The sequence below is a fragment of the Phaethon aethereus genome, assembly GCF_964289735.1.
Source record: "Phaethon aethereus genome assembly, chromosome: 8".
Classification (NCBI taxonomy): domain Eukaryota; kingdom Metazoa; phylum Chordata; class Aves; order Phaethontiformes; family Phaethontidae; genus Phaethon; species Phaethon aethereus.
Genome location: NC_138584.1, coordinates 30,322,645 through 30,343,116, shown reverse-complemented (window position 1 = coordinate 30,343,116; position 20,472 = coordinate 30,322,645). Strand labels below are relative to the sequence as shown.

Here is a 20,472-nt window from a genome sequence, read left to right as displayed (position 1 = left end):
TCAGCAGCTGCTGGTTTTAGGAGGGAAGCGTCGCCAGAGGCCGGCAGCCCCCGGGTGTGAACGCCGCAAGGCTACTTCATTAGCCCTCCGCCCCGTTTCGCGTAGCTCCTGGTTGACCCCTCTGACCTGGCTCAGTCCATCCTGCCCCTGCTCTGCACAGCAAAGGGGACACGACATCAACCTCGCTGCATGCATTGCAGAAAGCTCGGCCATGGCTCCCTTGACTCAGGATGAACGCAGAGGGAGGTGTTTTCCAAAAATTCAGTGATTCATTTGCTACTTTACAGCCACGCCAACATTTCCCATTCGTTTCACTAGGGATATGGATATATTTCACCACCGTATAACGAGTGAAATGAAGTTATTCTTAATTTCCTCAGTGCCTTGTTAGAGGGGAGTATGTTTTCGGTCCGGAACTGGCTGTGTGTCGCAGGCTATGGAGCGGTGAGGGGCGGAGGAGGAGGAACAAAGCAGAAGAAACAAGGAACGGACGAGTCGGACCAGATCCTCACAGTGCAATGCCGTATGCGGAGGGACCGGTGCCTCGGTGCTGCCCGTCAGCGAGCCAGGGCCATGATCAGGCTGGCGCACATCTCAAAGAAGTCCATGGTGTGGCTACCCAGGCGCGGCGTCACCGAGGGGATGCTGCCGACGAAGGAGCCGCTCAGAGAGCCCATCAGCGACTGGCACTCGGCAGCCGCGGCGGCATCGATGCTCAGCCTCGGCCGGTGCAAGCCGGCGGCAGAGCAGGAGCGCTGCGGTGTGGACGAGCCGGACCTCTGCTCCATCACATCGTCTTGAATATTAAAAAAAAAAGGCGGGGGGAAGAAAATAAAAGAAAAAAGAAAAAGTAGCATTAATTTGGCATCTGCAACACATGTTCCTTTGGTAAGGAACTAGCAACAGTAGTGAAGACAAATAGATCAGAAGGGCTTTTGCTGACTTGAAACAGCTGCATAAGCATTTGGAGACGCTAAGAACGATTTTAATCTTCTTTTATTAAGTTCCAAACTTGCCATTTTATGTGTTTTACACCTCAAGTTGCACCATTTCCCGCTTACCATCGATGCTTTTGAAGTCCAAGAGATAGCTGCGGTTGTCAACCTGGTAAAGCTGCAGGCTCATCTTCACATAATTGCCTGTCACCGGGTTCTTGCGGCGCACTCGGAGGTGGTAGGAGTTCACCACCTGCAAGGGGAAAGTCGCTTTCAGGAGTAAGATTCAAAACAGCAAGAAGAGTATTTCTTTCCTTATTTTTTTCTAGATACTAGCAAGACATCTTCTGAGAAAAAAAAACAGTTTCTAGAAAGAACAATGCCTGTAAAACAAAGCAAATGGTTTTATATCCTATTACCTCCTAAAAAGCGTCTTTAAAAATACTTCTTCAGATTCTGATTCACCAGCTGCTGGCAGACGAAGCTGCCATGACCCATCTGCCAGGCATCAAACTCATGTTGCTCCTCCCGCACCAGCAGCAATGGCCATATGAACCAAAAGTCCACTCATGGACGCGCGTGCGAGGACCGTGCCCGTGAAACCAGGGCAGGCTGGGCAGCCGGGGAGAGTAACCCCTCCCATCGGCGCAGCTAAATTCACTGTTCGTGAATCAGCCTTGAGCTGTGGATTTTCTCTTACTGCTTCCCACCCCACAATCTGCTGCATCTCATTTGCAATGAGATCTTTTCTCTGTGCTATTTGTGAAGCAACTGCATGGATGGGAAAGCTATTCTGATGAAGAGTCACACCTGAAGTTATTCTTAGGATGGGAAAGTCTATTGTGAAACCTCCTTGTACAAAATAAGCTCCACTGCCTACATGAAGATGTTGGGCTGACTTGGTTTATGAACCCGTACCAGAAATACATCAGGTTTGTTTGGTCTCTGTAAAACCATACAGGTAGCAAATGTCTGGCTGGTGTAGGTATACGCATCTGGAGACAGCCCATCTCCTGGCTGGTGCGGTGAAATCAGGTTTCTGGGCACTACCTGGCTTTAAATATGTAATATTATCAAAAATAAGGAGAAGATAGGAGGCTTTGAAGAAGTGGCACAATGACGTTCACACCGTACAACCCTTGGGACCTGGAGTGAGGAGGGTATCTCCTCTGGTGATGAAGATCTGGGATGAAATTCTCCTTACCTTGCTCCTGATGCTCGCGTGAGACTGCTGCGAAGGGCCATGAGTCAGGAGAGCTCACGCCAGTGACGGCACCAAGATGCAGGGAATCAGGCTCAGCAGAAAATACTACGGGCTAACTTAGGGATTTATTAATTGGACTTTGAAAAAGATTGTTACTAAATGCTGTGTAGCTCTGAAGAAATACCTGATGTGAGTACTGTCAGCTAAAAAGTCATCTGTGTTTAAATCAGGCTCCAAGAAGCTGCGCCCTAAACTGGGGAAGCAGTAAGTGTCTGAAAGCACATCTGGTCCATGAGCACCGCTCCATCTCCATCGAGAAAAAAGCCACCACACCAATGGTACAAACTCCTGCCCCAACACGCCCCTACCCCTCACCTGTGCATTTTTTAAGAAGATGCATATCATACCATTTAGCTCACACGACTCCCTGGACCCATGCAGAAATAATGAAAACTACTTTGCTCAGGAGCACTCAAGATGACCTCACAAGGAATTAGCCACTAAAATTAGAAATGCGACTGGCTCCTCTTATCCCCGCAGCTAAATGAAGCAGAATCATCTTTCCAGCCAGAAGCTTAGAGCATTCAGAAGGAAAACTCTTATTTCATGCCATAAATAAACGCCACAGGTATTGAACCACAGCTAGCATCTTAATTCAGCGTGGTTGAATAAATGAGAAATAGCAGGGATGATCGCAAGGTGCGGATATTTGTTTGCAAAGAGGTGAGGCTGCAACCATACCTACCGACCTCCCTGAGCAATTCAGCTCATGAGAAAACAACCCTTGAAAACCACCACGAAGCACCGGCACTCCCTACCTTCCACTCAAAGTCCAGCTGTTTCATAGCGCGGTACACCTCGGCCATAATGTCGTAGGGTTTGCTCTGGCTGCGGATTCCCAGGTGCCACTTGGCCTTTTTGACAGTCAGGGGTTTTGGCTTCGTGGTGTTGAGGGCATCCAAAGGACATCGCGCTTTGGGGCTGTCCGCTATCAATGGTGGCATCCGCTCGGGGTGCGGCTTCACCCCAGGAGGGATGTGCATGGCACTGTCGTCCATGAAGGAGCCAGTGGGAGGGCTGGAGGCGAGGTAGAACTCGCTGGCTTGGTTCATGATCCTCCGGTTGTCAATGACCAGGTGGTAAGCCACCGCCAGCTGGTCCTGAGGGTCACCACTGTACAGGCTGTTCATCACCTCCGACTCCGTGCATTCAAACTTTTCACAAACTTCCCGAACTGCGTCATCGTCGATGACGGTGGCATCGTAAGAAGGATCCTCTGGGAACAGATAACTGGGCAGCTCCTCCTTAAACCACTCGTGTTCCCTGGCGAAAGGCAGAGGGGAACCGCCATGAGCTCTGTGCAAGCACTGCCACCAGTCCCAGGCTTTCTCCACAAAAGCATCCAGGCAGCTTTGTCTCAGTGGTTAAAGCATTTTATTGAGGAGTAAGCAACGTGTTTCCAGCATGGGGACTCCAAATCCTCTCTTGCCTGCCCCAAGCCACGCAGGCACCGGCAAACAAAATGAGGTTTATGTTCCTAAAAGAGCCACAGTTTTTAAACTGGAGAGGAGGTGGCCAAAATGAGTCTTCTGGCATGGGAGGTGGAGATGCAAAATTGGCCAGCTGCATACACCTTGCCTGTATTGCTTGGTCTAGCTAAAACCAGTCCTCAGCCACAGAATGAGGAGCTCAACCCAGCCCTGCACAAGTCCCCCCAGTATTGCAACAGTGATGGCGCTTTGCAAGCGTGGCTGCTTGCTCGCCTGGCTCTGAAGACCTTGGCACTTAGAGATGCTCAAGCTTTTTGATTACTATGGGTCTGACAGAGATACAGAGCATCAAAGCTACCCAGCTACCTGATTCCCACCAATTTACAATGAAGTCAATGATAATTAAGTGGCTAGACGCCATACAGAGCCTTGTCTATAGGTTCGATGTATTAACTATAATCTCACCACATGTGCTGCTGCTCTAATGTGTAATTAAATCCTCTAGTCTTAAGGAATTATGAAATAAAAAAGGCATTTTACTTGGTTTTACTTGCAGGGCGAAATTAAGGCCATCCATTGCAAACGCATTAAAAACCTGAGAAGTCCTGAAAGTCCTAGCAACATTTATGTATATAAATAGCTAGCACACCAGCTAGATATAATGATTACTATAAATTTCATACAATGCATATCAGGCTCCAGTTTTACAAAATGTTTCTAAAATGGCTGCAGTTGTGAGAATTTTCAAGTCCTACTACCAGCCATGAACTTTTAATGATCTCTGCAGGCACAAATGTCTGCTTAAGAGCCCAATTGTTCCCTCTACTTTGAATTTCCACAGTGATGCACGCAGATAAACGGTTCATGGGCACTGTACTCATTGATTAGACAAGAAAACTATGCTGCATTTAAAGATGAACCATTTGCTCACATTTTAAACTATATCCAATATTTACGGGTAATAATTCTTGTGTTTCTCCTCCTTTCTTATTGGATAGACACTAAGTACAATCATTACCCTCATATTCTGAACTGGTACCCAGAAGGAGGTGGTCTTGAAATAAAGTAATGAAAAATGGCTGGTGGATATTAAGTTCTTAGGATTATTGCCCGATATAGCTGGTTTTGCTAAGCACCATTAAGAGATTTTTGAGGCTATTTTATATAAAATCATCACCCTGTTCATCATCACCCCACTGCAAGCCGGCAGCATCCACCTCTCCATCAGCACAGAAGGGTGCAGGAGTCCTCCTTGAATCGCTTGGGACAAAAACCAACTGGATTAGCTGACTACTCCTGTAAACCACCCTGCTCACCTGCCAGCAGGTGACCCCCTGGCCAGCCACCATCCTCTGCCACCGGTACGCTGCAGCCCCCCGAAACGCAGCCAGCCCACCCCATCCCACCTGGGCTGACCTGATGTCCTTGATGGTTGCTCGCTTGAGGGGGTCAACCTGCAGCATGTGCATGAGGAGAGTGGCAACGGAGCGATTGAGGTATTCAGGGATGTAAAACACACCTCCCCGGATCTTCTTGAAGAGGGTGGGGACGTGCTCGTCGTCGAAAGGCAGAGTGCCACAGAGAAGGGCGTAGAGGATAACGCCGCAGCTCCAGATGTCCACCTCGGGGCCAGCGTACAGCCTGTGCGAAGGCAAGGGCAGGAGAAAGGTGTCACCCCTCCCTGTCCTCCTCTCCTCAGTTCGGGTGCAGGTCCCGTTGGGCAAGCTGGGGACCCGCTGCCAGCTCCACGCGGCCAGAGCTGCAGTCCGCCCCAGGGCTGCTCACGCGCATGCCCCCAGCCAAACCTGCCTAAGCCAAAATCACTCGGGGGCGAGGGGAAATGACTTGGCAGAGCTGGCGTGGGCTGCCCATGCACAGCCACGTACATCTTTGCCTCTGCCAGACCCTCCTAAAAGCCAAACCCCACATTTCCAAGAGCTCTGCCAGGGTGTTGCTCCTTCGCCCCGAGGGCTCAGCCAGCAATTCCTGCCCATTCAGTGAGGCAGATTAAACAGCAGCAGATACTATATCTCCGAGTGTTTATTTTCGGTTGAAGTTTACGTGCTGATATGCAAGCGCTCCCGCTTCCGACAAGCTGCTAATGTGCTCCCTGGCATCACCAAATACACGGGTTTTGCTGCTGCGTGCTTGCTTGCTCAATGTGTTTATCTCTTTTTGCTACAACTGATGCTTTCTCAGAGATTTTGGGAGGCAGTGCTTACCCTCGGGCTGTAAAACCCTACCAAAACACAGAGGTTGAAATGGAAGTACAGAAGTCTCTTCGTCAAACCTCAGCATCCTGCACTTGCTCCTCCTGAAAAGCATCGCCGCAGACACACTGGTGTACAAAAAGCACCGGTCATGCACGCGGCCGTTCTCTGACCACCACCAAAACACTGGCTCTGCTTCTCCAAGGGCGAGACCTTCCCTGCTGAGGCCAGGGACAGCTGCAAAGTCATTTTGGAAACACAGACGATTAGCTAGCTGCCCCTCGGTCCTGCCTCTATGCCCCCAACAGACAGAAAGCCCGATTCTTTTGCTGATAACTGCATTGCTTGGGCAGCTGATTGGACTTTTAAGCCCAAGTGAGATGCACTTTTATGCCTCTGAAGCCTGAGCTGTCACGCGCTACCGCTTTTGTGCTCTACCCAGCACAGGCAGCAGGAGTTGGGAACCAGCACACCCACCGGTGCAGCACCCATCCCACTGCCCGAACAGCGGATCGTGCCTCTCCCCCACAAACGCAGCCCTCCTACGCCTGGAGAAGATATTAATCGGGGGTACAAAACTCCAGCATCACCGACGCTGTAAGCGGTACTGCTGCGGGAGGGCTGCAGCAGTAGCTGGTGAAAAAGTGCAGCGTGTAGGTTTGGTTTTGTTTCTCTTCCTTACTTTTCTTGTTAATAAGCTGTATCGCCTGTATCCTCGGCACAATCAGGCTCTGCATACTGGGACCGCAGGGGCTTGTTAATCTGCCATGTGCCTTGTCCCCTATACAAACTGAACGTAACGTGCTTCTGGCCTTTACTGAAAAGGGCATGGAAATAATATTTTTTTGGAATCACAGCAGAGTATCTGGCTTTGTCCCCCTCTTGACAATGAGGATTTACTTGCTTTCACACGTAGAGCTGTAGTCACAACAGGGTTTTTGGACGCTGGTCTAATTCCTAGGATACTCTGCCAACACTTACACTGGTGTAAATGGCGATAAAATAATCACAATCACAGCGAACAGGCTGTGTACAAAATGTTGTATTTAAAAGCTACAGTTACAGGCAAAAATAGGCTGGATTAGGAAAACTAATGCTCATGCAAAGGGCGATTCAAAAATAGGGGGCAGATAATGAGATGGGCAGTTTGAAGGACCATACAGACGACTGAAAATTTGAAAACCTGTATTTGCAACCCTTGCTATGCTATTATATAAGTACATTCTGTGTAACTTAGGTTCTTGACAGTAAAATATAGGAGGTAACGCTTCTGTATCAACATGGTAAAGTCTAATTCAACCTTGCAGAGTGTGTCCGACAGGCCATGTGTTGTACAGATGTTGCACGCTGAGATATGCAGCCACACGGGAGGTTTGTCAATTCAATTCACCAATTCCAAACAAAGTTATGATTATTGAACCTACTGTCACGAACAAAACCCCTAGCTTAAGGAACCAGAGGACAAGTATTTTCAATACAAGAGTTCAGCGGTGTAGGGAATCAATTAAAGCTCTTCCTGATTCTTCTGTTAGTGAATGGTTTTCCTCATTAACACTGTGTTTTATATTATAGGTGGGCAGGAGAGAAGAGGGTGGCCTGGAAAAGCATTTCCATCTGAAACCTCAGTATCTGCATCCAAAGAGTAATTTTCACCTTCTTTAATTAGCAATATAAAAACAGTCAACATTTGCTGTTAATAATTCCTCCAAAGTAAACATCTTTAGCAAAACACAGTTTGCTTTTACAGCTATTGACAAATGTAATAACCAAGAAAACTTTCAGATTTTTGCCAGTAGATTCACCCAAACATAAAATACATGCTGGAAGGATTCATCTGTTTTTACTAGATGTACAAAGCTGTTTCCAATCCCCAAAGCAAATTTAAAGACCATGTGCTCACACAGGCTCCAGTTAGAAGTGGAATGTCCTACCTTCCAGAGATGACTTCAGGGGCTGCATAATTTGGGGAACCACAGCTGGTGCGTAGAAATTCGCCATCTGACATCATGTTGGACAAGCCTAAACACAAGACATTTACTAATTGTTGATGTTTGATGTGAAGGTCCAGTCACAGAGGACTGAGTCGCACAGAGGAGGAGAGGTACAGCAAGCAGAGGGGGAAATTTGCAGGGGAACTGCTTACATCATTTAGATGATAGACTCCTTTGAACTGATTTGCAAATTATTATTATTGTTGTTATTATTGTTATTTTCACAGCCAACCAAGGACTACTCACTCCAGGCTAATTTTGCTTCTCTAAGTTGCAAATGCCAGAGCATGGAGGAAAAGAGACATAATTCATCCCAGATCACTTAATCTATATGGGAATTGTGTGGAGTTGTGAAATTAGTAAATCTTCAAAAGGATTTATCACTGCTAGAAAGGATTCACCGGGACCAAGCTGGTAGCCCAGCTATTTCAGTGGATTTCAATCGGTAATGCCACTTAAAGACTCTTGTTACTGCTCATTTGTAAAATTAAGCGAGGCCAAAAGCACGTGGCCAAAAGTATGGAGAACGCGCACGAAAATAAACACATGGAGCCAGCTCACCCCGGAATTAACTGCACTGAGTCTGCCTTAGACATAAATTAGCTCAATCTTTATACTCGGTGATTATACTAAAACACAGCGAAGATTTGCAAATTACTTTGCTGCTCCATTCTTAATGCCAGCACAGAAGCAGCCTACAGTAAGAAATCCCTGCTTTTGCAAAGAGGACGGTGTTTATAACCGTGGGCTTTTCAGGTAAAGCAACTGCTAGTGGTTAGGAAACCAGGCTCTGGGTTTTGTAAGGCGTGCTACGCAGACACGCTCCAGCAAGCGCCTCGGAGCTGGCTGCGTTTCTGGAATGCTGCTGGGGTCACATACCAAAATCTGCTATCTTTGCATTCATGTGTGCGTCCAGCAGCACGTTCTCTGGTTTCAGGTCTCGGTGGACAACCATGTGTCTATGGCAGTAATCCACCGCGGAGAGAATCTGCTGGAAAAGGCGTCGAGCTTCTGCCTCTTCAACCTACGGACGCAAGGGGAAATTGTCCTGAAGGTTGGTCTGCGTGCAGAGCTGGCAAGGGAAGGTTTGACTTAGCAAGGAGCCAAAATGTTCCAGGGCGCAGAGAGAAAATCACAGCGTGCTTGTGACCAGAAGCAGCAAATAAAGCAGATTTCGCCCCTTGCATTTTATAATGTGCTAGTGTTTGCAAATGATATAGCCCAGAGATGAAATCAGAAACCTAAATTTAGCTGAGCTATCAAGAAGAACTTATTGGTGCCACCTATGAGGCAATGGCCTGCTGTCCCAACAGGGCCAGTTCTGCTATACAGCACATGCAGATCGAGCCTGGACAAAACACCGCTGAGGATGCCGCAGGGAGCAACTCCTCATGGACAGATGGCTTTGGAGAAGAAAGCTAAAGGTGGAATATTGAGATGATTTTAATTAGCTAAATAGCTATATAGGCTATAAAGTTGTATGAGCTGTATTAGAGAAATTATATTCACAATTATGAGGAGACTGATTATTTTTACTGATGAATTCCTAAAGACTCTCTTCATGAAAAATTTAGTTTCTGAATGCAAACGTTCAGAAAGGATCCAAATTAGTCACTAAAAAGATCCAGATGGGTAAAATGCGCTGGAAATGAGAACTATATGTAGAAAAGCAAATGGAGTCAGCTCCATCTACCAGTGCACTAACCTAAACCAATTTATTGTAAATGTACTGATTTTTGTAGTACAGAGAGGAAATGTATGATGGGATGCTCCTTCACCTGAAGCATTGTTCTGGCTGTCCACTTCAGCCCATTTTTATTTCCTTCCCCTGCAATTGCTCCCTGCCTACGAGGATGTCCACGGGGCAGACACTAGTGATTTTCTCTGAAACCATGATACCACGTTTCATGGGCTCAACCTACAGCTCAGGTGATTTATACCCAGCAGGATTACTGGCATTTGAAAACGTTTTTCAGATAAGTCACATCCTTAAAAGTCTTCAAAAAACCTGACGTGGAGCCAAGGGGGAGGCGAATGACCGGGACGGAGACCGCACTGAGTGCTCTTCCCCTCCGGTGTCCTGTGCACACGTAAATCTGCTGCTGAACCGTGAGGGGTTTTGACAGGCAACCCATAGCTAAAAATTATAAAAATATGCTAGTTTTCCAAATATTTGCACTAAGCAACACGTTACCTTGGATATTTTGGTTTGCGTATCGAAATATATCAGAGAACGTTGCAAAAAATCACACGCAACTTTTGTGTGAGCCGGGTATGAGACACTCCAGATGGGATTGCTGTGAAGCAACTTCTATTTCGGGCCTTAACCTTAACCACGTTCCCTTTAGCAGTCGTTTTGCTTCTAAGCACCATCCTCTTCCCACACAAATGTTTGGGCTGACACGGTACTGGCACTTACACGTCCGTGCTTACAGATGTAGTCAAATAATTCACCACCAGATACATATTCCATGACCATGAAGAAGTCCGTTGGCGTGCTGATGACCTGGTACCTTCAAAAACACAAGTGGATTTAGAAAAAATAAAATTAAGAAGAACAGGGAAGGGCTTTTAAAAGATTATTAGTTTCACGTCAACCCTTAAAATAAGCATTTGTTTGGATCTTGCATTTATAATTGCTTTCCACTTCTGAAAAGCCATCTCCTATAATCTTTCACTTCTCTATGAAAGGATCTCTTTTACAGACCTACGGTTTTCTTTCAAGCTTTTAAATAATCCTCTGAAGTCTCTGCCAGACAATCTTATCACATTTAGGACTGTCATGACTTTCAAGTTTCCATTTTGGCTAAGATCTGCAACAACAGCTTGAGAAATGAAGGCTTCGTTAGCTGAGGGCAGGGAGGGGGTATATTTGGTTTCCCTCCTGTCGAGGATAAAGAAGATAAAGAAGAACTCTAGACAGTAGAGAGAGCTCTTTCCAAAAGTCGAGCACCCCAAAAAGTTATTTTTCAAATATTAAATCCCTCTATATTCTAGAATGGGGCAGGGCTGGGGAAGAGTATCACCCTTGACTGGCAAATTTATTCTCCATTTTCATTCAAAATGATCCCTGAGCACTGCAAGGGCATTTCAGGGTCCCAGTTGACATAAACCGCCAGTGGTCAGCTGAGGTCAATGCAGCTACAGGTCACAGCAGCACCAGCTGAGACACACACACACACACCCCCCCCCCCCCAGTTTCGATTTCGGATACACTGTTGATTGCTTTTTTTCTTTTTACGGCTGCATTTCCCTGGGTTGTACTGTGAAACAACCAGATTTCAAACGACCTTCAGAGATCAGCAAGTGAAGGGGTGATAGTCGCATAAAAGATCAACAGGACCAACCTAAGTTTCCTGAAGTGCTTTGGACACAAATATCTGGGTTATTATTAATTGCCCCGCTATTTCTTTTATATACATGTAAAAAGCTATTGAAAGAAGAAGTTTATCTACCGTGATGTCTTCCTTACTGCTTTTATCATTGTATTTCAGGATTGCAGTATGTAACATAGGACACTGATACTGCTAAACTGGGTTAAACTTTTAGGCTTTAGTCGTTTGACAAATGTGTGAACAGGACTTAACTTACAGGATGCTGGATACACAGCTGAGGACTCTTGCTGTTTTTTTCGTGAAATAATACCAATCTGTTCTCCAATAAATCCATGAAACTGTGAAGTTACTCTAAAGTCAACAGTTGCTGCATGGTTAGTTATTTAACTGTAGAGAGAATTTGTTTTCCCTTGCCTCTAAGTCCCAGGTATTTGCTATATCTCATGCCAGTTTTAAGGCTGACCTAAATGTCAACTTATCCTTGTAGTTACCATTCAACAGCTTTCTTTTATAGAAATGCCAAAGATATTATCGAGTGCCTCATTAATGTGGACTGGCTGCACAAACTGGGGATTGAGAAGGAATCCCAGAGGCTGGAGTGCAGGTGCTGATTTACAACTTAAATTCAGGTTCATCAGAGTGGCAACTTTGAAAACTTACGTCTGAATAATAAATTAAAAAAAATGTTCCTTTAAGCTCTGAATAATCAGGCCGTTAAAACATAAATCCTATTGACTTCAGGCCAAGGCTTCACTCCACGAGTCTGACCATGCTGCAATTCCTCAGGCACAATTCTCAGCAGTTTCAAGCCCAGAGACATGAAGCCTAAAAAAGGTCGTCACAAAAACTCCTCACAGCATTCCAATGCAGGAAAGCCCAGACCCTTTCTACGCACCTTTATAATGGCCTCTGCATGGAAGAGAGGACAGCTTGGTCAAGTTTAGCTGGGCAAAACTTGATGCAGCGACATCGGTCTGTTGGCTGTCACAGTAACTCTGACTCCCAATGGAAGAAACATCTTCCAGGATTCCTCAAAGTGTCAACTGTGTCCCCCCGTAAGTTAGTGGGAGACTCTTGAAAGGTAACGGTTGGTTTTCACATGCAAAAAACTTGCAAAAAACCCAACATTTTCTACTACTCTAAGTCATCTCCCGAAACCAACTCAACTGTGTATGTAAAGTCTTTGCAGACAGAGTAAGCTGAATGCGTGGCAGAAAGGCTACTTACAGTTTGATAATATGAGGGTGCCGGAAGAGTTTAAGGTTTTGAATTTCTCTTTTGATCTTCCCAACCACATCCAGGCTGCGTATTTTCTGCCTGTTAAGTATTTTTACTGCTACTTTGTGCCCCGTCAGCTGGTGTTCACCAACTATTAGAAAGAGAGCATTGCAAAGTCACTGAACAGTGTAGCAAGATTCATACAAGCAATTTAGGACACTGTGATTTATAAGCAAAAAGCAACTCTTGAAGGGAAAAAAGCAAAAGATGAGAGCATGAAATATTTTAAACTCGGTTTTTGTCTCTTCACTTTATTGTCTCCCCAGTGGAGTCATGGAAGACAGAAGAGAGGGGACTGATCTGCAAAAAACCACTTAAGTTAAGTAAATAAAACAGTGAGTTACTAGAGGAGGTCGTACCCAAAGCTATTTTGCAAGAATTTACAGCATGTAAAAGCTAGATCAATCAGAAACAGATATATTTAAATGGTAGAGGAGAATCTCCCCTGTAACACGTCGGTTGAGTGAATCTCTAATAAACCCAGTCTTAAAACTAGACCATCACGCTTCTTATAAAAAAATTATATAGGGTTTTTCCCTGCCCAAAATAGGACTGCAGGATTTGCATTACTAAAATTAACTTCTATTTATACTTTCTCAAGAGTGCTTCTTGGTTTGATGACAAGCTGCAGGAACACTGCTGTACTGCGAGAGCTAATTCTGGTTTTAGAAAAGATACAAACTTCAGTATAGGTTTTTATAATATGCACTTGGTGCACTGAGATGCTGATGCGTATCGCCTGTGTACAGGGACAAACAGTAACCACAGACCGGGAGTAGCAGCACTGTCACTGGTGGAATTGCACTAACTTAACAGTAACGTGCAATGAGTTCAGCATTTGATCCATTCGTTATCAGCAAACAGACTGTACAAAAAAAACCTCCTTGGAAGCAAGAGTTATATTGAAGTTAACAGCAGAAACTGCTTGAAAACTGTCCGTCGGATGTTTGTATCTAAAAGGGTTGTCTGGCCATGAGCTACTCCTTCTTGATATCTTCTAATGTGATATTAGAAATGGTGACATATGGAGGGTTTTCTAATGTCTGCACAGGAAACCTGCTTACAGTAAATATTTGTGCTCCCTAATTATGAACGTCACCCTTCCCGTAACAACATAGAGCACAAGGAGTTAATAATTATGAGCAAACCTTGTTATTACATTATTAGACTCTGTAATTTTGGAGGCTTTAATGAGCTGATCAGAAGCAAACGGCGTAAGCAGACAGCATGAGAAGGGCAGGGCGGCAGCGCCGGCACCGCTCGGGGCACGCCAGGTCACTATTATTAGCCACCAGATAAGACCTGCCGGAGATTCTTTCCTCAGTAAGAGCATCCTAAAAATAAATCACTTTACTGCCCTTGAAAATTAAAGCACCGCTTTGCACGCCCATTTTATTCCTCGCAACACTTAAAACCACTAGATGAAACGGAAAATAAACTAATCTTTTCAGTACGGATGCAATTTGGGGATTAGCTGAGGGCCGGAGGAGGCAGATAATTCCTCTCGCGCGGCGCGAGGAGAGTGCCCTGAATGGTCCGAGGAGGCATTTTCCCCGGCGCGTCCCTGGGGGGGAGAGCAGGGCAGCGCCGGGTCCCTCCCGCCCCGCGGCGGGGAGCAAGACCCAGCAAAGCCGCGCGCGTGCGAGGGCTACAAAAGGCTTTAGCGGGGCTTGCGAGGGGGCTGGGGTACAGCCCCTTCGTTCACCGCAAGAAATTCTCCCCAGGTTGTGCCAACAGTAGTCTGGTAACGGGTGCCGATCACCCTTTGCCGAGGTTGTCGTGGTACACGCGTGGCACGTGTTACGCCCAGCAGGCTGGGGAAGGCGCGACAGAGGGGTGTGAGACAGCTTCAGCAGACACCTTTGAGACCAAGTCTTTTTTACCAGCAGCACTTGATTTGGTCGGCCACAGCACTGTGATACCTCTGCTCTCTCTTTCCTGGGAGAAAAGCTGCCCTCGATTCATTCAGCTCCATTAAAGAATTCCAAGGCACTAAGCCATTAATTGGGAAACTGAGGAACAGCGAAGCGAAGCCGTTTATCACTGAACTAGGAAGAAAACCCTGATTTCTGCCATCCTTTGTTTCAGGACAAGCCTTTCTGGCCTTACCCCACTATACGCTTTGAAAAATTTTTATTATACACTTGGGGAAAAAAAAAAAAAGCCTGTGCCCAGAATGAATAATTATTGTTTTTATACCATTGCCAAATAGTTCCTCTCCTTTCCATCCATGACAAACAACGTGTAACTAACTCTGCGAAGGTTTGCTAGCTCAAACACATTAATAATTAAAAATAAACAGCCTATTTTGTAACCCATCTTTTGCTTACAGTAAGCATTAGATACAGAGATATTATTGTTTCAGTCCCCAGTGGCTTGTTAAGCCTACTCGAATGCCTGGAGAGGTAGAGACAAAGAGAGAACATAGTTTGCTCTGTGGTGGGAGACTTTTAAGCCTTTCAGGTCTCTGGCTGCAGCCTGTAGATGCAGGAATTTCGACATGGGGCAGCAAGGACAACCCTCCCTCTGCCCACAGAGTCGCTGTCTCCGACCCCACGTGCTGGAGCGCCTTGGTGGGGTGGTCTGGCCCCAGGGTGAGGAGCAGTGCCAGGTCCCACACAGGCATGGAAGGGGATACTCGTGCAGCTCGTTTCCAATGGGTTTGTCCTCTCCTCACCCCAAGGATGGGCAATGGTGGTCTTGGGTGGTGGTGAGGAAGCCACCTCCTTCCCTCTCACTGCCTCCCTGGATTAAAAGCCCAGGGGACGGAGGGAGGGCTGCGTGGCAGTATTAGAAATGGGATTTGAGCATATGTCTTGTTTTTTAGTGAGAGGTACGCTGGTAAGCTCCACCACAGCTTAAAACCAGCAACTAGGGCTCTGCTGGGGTGAGCGGGGGAGAAGGATTCAACACTGAGAGGAGGAGCAGCATTGCACGCTGTGCCGCTGAAGAACAACGGCCATAAGGGTTAGGCAGCAACGCTGACCCTAAACTCCAAAAAGCAGCACCGAACATGACACGGTGCGAGTGTCCTTAGCTGCCGCCCCATCTGCTTGCACGTGTGACTGCCTGGGCGTAAGGATGCTTCAGCATCAGATGCTCTTAAGGAAAGAGGGGAAGAGATATAATCAAACTAGTTTCTGAAAGAGGACCCTTCCAATTTAATTATTTTTATAAGAGAAAAAATGATGAGGAATAGTGTTTATCCTACACTAAACTGAGACAATCATTAAAGCCCCTTGACAGCATGTTTTTTTTACAACAGGTACTGAGAAAGCCTACCTCTGGGTACGTGTTTGATGCAGCTCAGTGAGCACAAGCAGTTAACATTTTTGCAAACGCTTCAGGGGAATGTAAGAGTTTAGGGAGGGGAGAGAAAACTCCTTTCCTATCAGCTGTGCTAGCCCTTATCTTAGCCCAAAGTTAAAAATAAAATCAACCCACAGCATATATTTAGCAACGCTGTATTAATTCTGCCCCAGTGCCACTTGCTCATATGTTATATCATCCCTCCTTCCCCTTTCCTTCATCTGCTCCATCTCCTTTAGTTTATCTTCCCTTCCACGCAAGGTTTGTCCTTCAGCGGCAATGGTATGATGCCTGGGAAAATGGGATCTGACCCCGGCTCGAGCCCATGGAGGTGCCATCATAACCAACATAAACATAACCCAAGCACTGCTGGTCCTTGAGGGACCACAAATTGATCACCTTGGTGGCCAGCAAGTGTGGGTAAGAAACCACCAAGTGGCCACCGGGGATGTCGTGAGTGGCACCACATGGAAAAATATTTGTGTTACTCTGCTGGATTTTGATTGAAGCTCTCCAAGCTGCAACCACCGTGAACTTCATTGTGCGAGGGCTGTGGTCACAGGAGAGCTCTTTGGGGACCTTCAGGGCAGGATGCACCCATGACAAACACAGCAGCAACTTGTCTAATCTGTTCTTACCAACCACCAGCGGAGGAGATGCCAACTCCTTCCTTCATTGCTTTACTAAACGCAACATCCAAGTTCCATTTTCTGCAAATTAATCTTATCTTTGGCCTGGAGGACAGGGAACATAACTATTACCAGCTCTCCCTGTGTTTAGCACAATTCTGTGTAGTAACGTTGACTCTTGGCATGAGACCTCCTATCCATCCACCACATTCACACCCACCACATTAACTCCTGCCACCTTTTTCTCTTGTAAAAAATGCTGCCTTTTAATCACCATTTCCAGCTGGAATTTCAGTATCATCACCAAAATTCTGCTCTCATCTGCCAACCTACTTGCTCCCCTCTGTGCCTGGTATGGTCTTTCTATTTCATATTTCATGTATTTCATCTATATTCAGATTCAGGAACTGAATGAGCTTAAAACTAACCATCTCTTGCAGCATTTAGCTGATTTTCAGGAGGATGAGTTTACCGGTGACCCAGGCAATGCTGAGCCAGAATGAACATCCCAACAGGGCAGCAGGGGCTTTTTCTGCCACATCTCCGGTTTCTGATGGCTCAAAGTGACTATTCATCCCCAGCCACAAACTCAAGCTCTGGTTAGTACCCCATCGTCACTAAATACTTCCTTTCATTGCCATTTTTTAGATTTCCTTAATAATTGTAACCCTTAACAATTGTAATTTATGATTTCTTATCCTTCAGGAGTAAGGCAGGAAAAAGTGCCTCTTACAAAGTCTTGTGCAAGGCAGAGTTTGAAAAAAACACATCAGCAACAAGAAACATGACTGATGGCGCCAGCCTTCTTAGTGAAAAAGCAATTATTATACAAAATACGTACAAACCTCGAAACAATTCAGGCAAAAATCTGTTTGCTTTTCTCATGTTTCTTCCTAAAGAGAGTGAATACAGGGTTTTCTAAAGCTCATTTGATTAAAATGCTACAATTCTGTACAAACAGGAGGTCTTGTTTCTTCATCTCCGTTTCCAATCTCAAGTCCAAATTTCACCTGTCAGTTGTAGGCAAAATATTAACGGGAAAAAAAAATATAAAGGGTACTACTTACCCATAAAGGATTTTGAGCTAAGAAATCTCTTTTATGTTATCTGTAATGTTTCTTTGGAAACTGTCAGTTTTTACCGAAGTCGGGTCATATGTGGGGTGGGGGTGTTTGTGCTAGTTACTCCTAAGAGGTGGTTAAGGAAAAACGATATTGTTGGCAGGCTTAATTTGGTCCACAAGAAAAAAAAAAATTGCCTTTGGAGCACTTTTTGAGGTCTGCTGGTATACACTGAGTGATTTAAATGGTCCTTACTGTTCGAAATATTTATTCCAATAATTCTTTAGTCAGTAAATTTGTGGTTTGGGATTAAACACAGCAATATATTTTTAGGGGCCTGATTAATGGTCACAGGTGGGTTTAGCTCCAGTGGTTGCGGTGGTTTCTTTTCCCTGCTGTCAATTTTGGTTTATTTTAAAACTCCAGTCGCTAAGCGCAGGCACATCACCCCTTCGGCCAGCACTGCGGGCACCCTCCGGCGGGGCAGCTGCTCCGCTGGCTCGGGCTAAACCCATTTCCAACCAGGAATCACGGCTATCCATTTTGCTTAGACAGTAAATTTGGTGGTGGTTCGATTTGTGGATGTTTGGGTGTGGTTTTTTTTTTTAAAAAGCCGGTGCCTTGAAAGGGCGAGTTGCTGCTCTGGCATGCACGGCGGGGGGATGCCCGCCGCGCGCCCGCCACCGCTGCCCGCGGCGCGTCCCCGCCCGGCTGCCCAGCCCCCGGGCACGGCCGCAGCGGCGGCAGCTGAAACCGCTTTGGCCGCCGATCCCTGCGCGTTTGCCGCCCCGTCGGGAAGGAAGGGGCAGAAGGGGCCGCAGCCTCGGCGCAGAGGGCAAGGCTGCCCGCCGGCGCCCGCTTTGCTGTCCCACCTTCCCATCGCCCTCCCCGCAGCCCGGGAGGAAAGTTTTGGTGGGTCCTGCCGGCGCTGGGGGCTGCAGCGGGCAACGGCAGCACGCCGCCGGGTACCGGCATCTCCCACCAGCTGCCCCCCACCCCTCAGCGCCTCCCCGCCGCCCCGCGCCCCCCGGGCACCCCGCCGCCCCCCGGGGACGCCGCGCGGCCGCGGAGCCGCCGAGAGGAGGCGATGCCCGGCGCGGAGGCCCGCGTTAGCCAGCAGGCGGGGGCGGGGGAGCGGCGGGGGGCGCAGCGCGGCGAGCCCGGCCCCCTCCCCGCGGCCGCGGTACTCAGCTCTTGACTTTGCCGAAGGTGCCGACCCCCAGCGTGTCGCCCAGCACGTAGTGGCCGATCTTCACCCGCCCGTCGTGCTTCTGCTTCTCGGCCATGTTCGCCCCCCGCCGACGGACCACAATGCACAGGGCCGGCCCGGCACCGGCTCGGCGCGGCGGGCGGGAGCGGCGGCGGCGGCGGCGGCGGCGGCGGGGCGTGCGCGGAGCGGAGCGGCGGGGAGCGGCGGGCCGGGCCGCGCCGGGCCGGGCCGCGCCGGGTGCGCGGGAGGCGGCTTGCGCGGCCGCGGGGGCGGGGAGGGGCGCGCCCGCCGCGGATGCCAGGTGAGGGGGGGCGGGGGGGGGGGGGAGACCTCCTCGGGGTGCACCTGCCTGGGGGTGACGCTCCTTTAGGGCGGCATTTGCCGGGGGTGACACCCTCCTCGGGGCGTGCCCTTCGTCTGGTGCGCCCTGTGGAGGTTGAACACTCCTTGGGGTGCGCCCGCCTTGGGGGCAGTGACGCCCTCCTTGGAGCGATGCCACCCTTAGGGTTCACCCTCCGTGGGGTGCACCCACTTGATGGGGACACTCTCCTTGGGGTGCGCCCTCCTTTAGGTGCGCCCTCCTTGGGGTGTACCTGGCACTTGTCAGAGGGTGCGTCCGTCAGCTGGTGGCACCCTCCTTGGAGTGACACTGGCCTGGAGGGTGCAGCTGCCTGCGAGTGGCACCCTGCTTGCAGCACACCTTGCTTGGGCTGAGCCCTCCTTACAGTGCACCCTCTTTGTGGTGCACCTGCTTGGAGGTGGCACCCGCCTTGAAGAGCAGGTGCCCGAGAGGGAAACCCTCCTTGGAGTGACACCCACCCGAGGGTGACATCCTGGCCTGTGCACTCCTTATGGTGCACCTTCCTTGGGTTGATCCTTTCTTTTGGTGACACTTTTCTTGGGGTGGCACCAGCCGGGGAAGTTGCATTAGGTCTGTAGAGCACATCTTGACAAGAGGGGTGTGCTGTGGGGTGGGCAGCGTGGCCCCACACGCACCCTGCGAGGCCCAGCTGTCACTTGGGCCGGGAGGCAAGGGGTGGGTGGGTAGGAGGGATTGATGGGAATGAAATAATGTGGGCGATGGGGTTGCGTTGGGTAGTGGGCTGAAGGGGGAGAAAGGAAGTGGCGCGGAGAAGAGAAGGGTGGTTGTGAGGTACACCGTGGGTGTCAGGACCTGCCTGGTTGGGTGTTGCCAGGCCCTGGGTCCTGTATGCTGGGGAAGGGAGGTGGCACTCGTGGATACCTCCTTGCTGTCCTTCACCCTGGACTGTAGGCTGGGAGAAGTGGAGACGCAGCATGTGTCAGTAGTGCATGTGTGTGGTTGGAAAGGGCTGAATTTGGGGTGGTGGTGGTGCTACCTACTGCTAGCAGCTGCTGGGCGGCATGTTGGGATGTGATGGTGGATGAGCAGGTCTCCCTTGGCATAGTAGCTACAGGAACTTTCTTGTGGGTCAGTAGCTGTGTTGATACAAGGGAGCAAAACAGATGCACAAGGAAGAAAACATCAATACATCAGCAGTCAGTGCAGAATGAAACCATCTGAAACCATCTCCATATCTTGGCAGTGCTGTCAGCTGCTGTTTCTCATGAGCTAACAACTCATCCTAGTAACAGCGTTATCCATTCCTTAGCATTTCAGCCCTGGGACAGCCTGTGATCTGGCATGGAGATGTTGTACATTAAATAATAACACACTAAATAATAGCTGCTCTAAGTGGGCTACTTCTTGCTAGAACTTCTCATTAGAAAGGTACTTTGGGGGGAAGAAAACCCTGTCCTGAAGGGAGCACCCATTTAGTGATCCCAACTCTTTTCTGTGA

The 20,472-nt window shown here is 48.2% G+C and overlaps 1 protein-coding gene across 1 annotated transcript; it reads right to left on the bottom strand.

The window, feature by feature from the left end:
* Window positions 1-338: 338 nt before the first annotated feature.
* On the bottom strand, window positions 339-18,728 carry PRKAA2 (protein kinase AMP-activated catalytic subunit alpha 2; the record flags this gene model as incomplete). Its single annotated transcript, XM_082003148.1, has 9 exons — window positions 339-796; window positions 1,062-1,188; window positions 2,958-3,462; window positions 5,046-5,270; window positions 7,771-7,858; window positions 8,710-8,854; window positions 10,250-10,343; window positions 12,393-12,534; window positions 18,635-18,728. 9 exons carry the CDS (start codon window positions 18,726-18,728, stop codon window positions 558-560), a joined length of 1,659 nt encoding a protein of 552 aa, XP_081859274.1. The 3' UTR covers window positions 339-557.
* Between the last annotated feature and the right edge of the window lie 1,744 nt (window positions 18,729-20,472).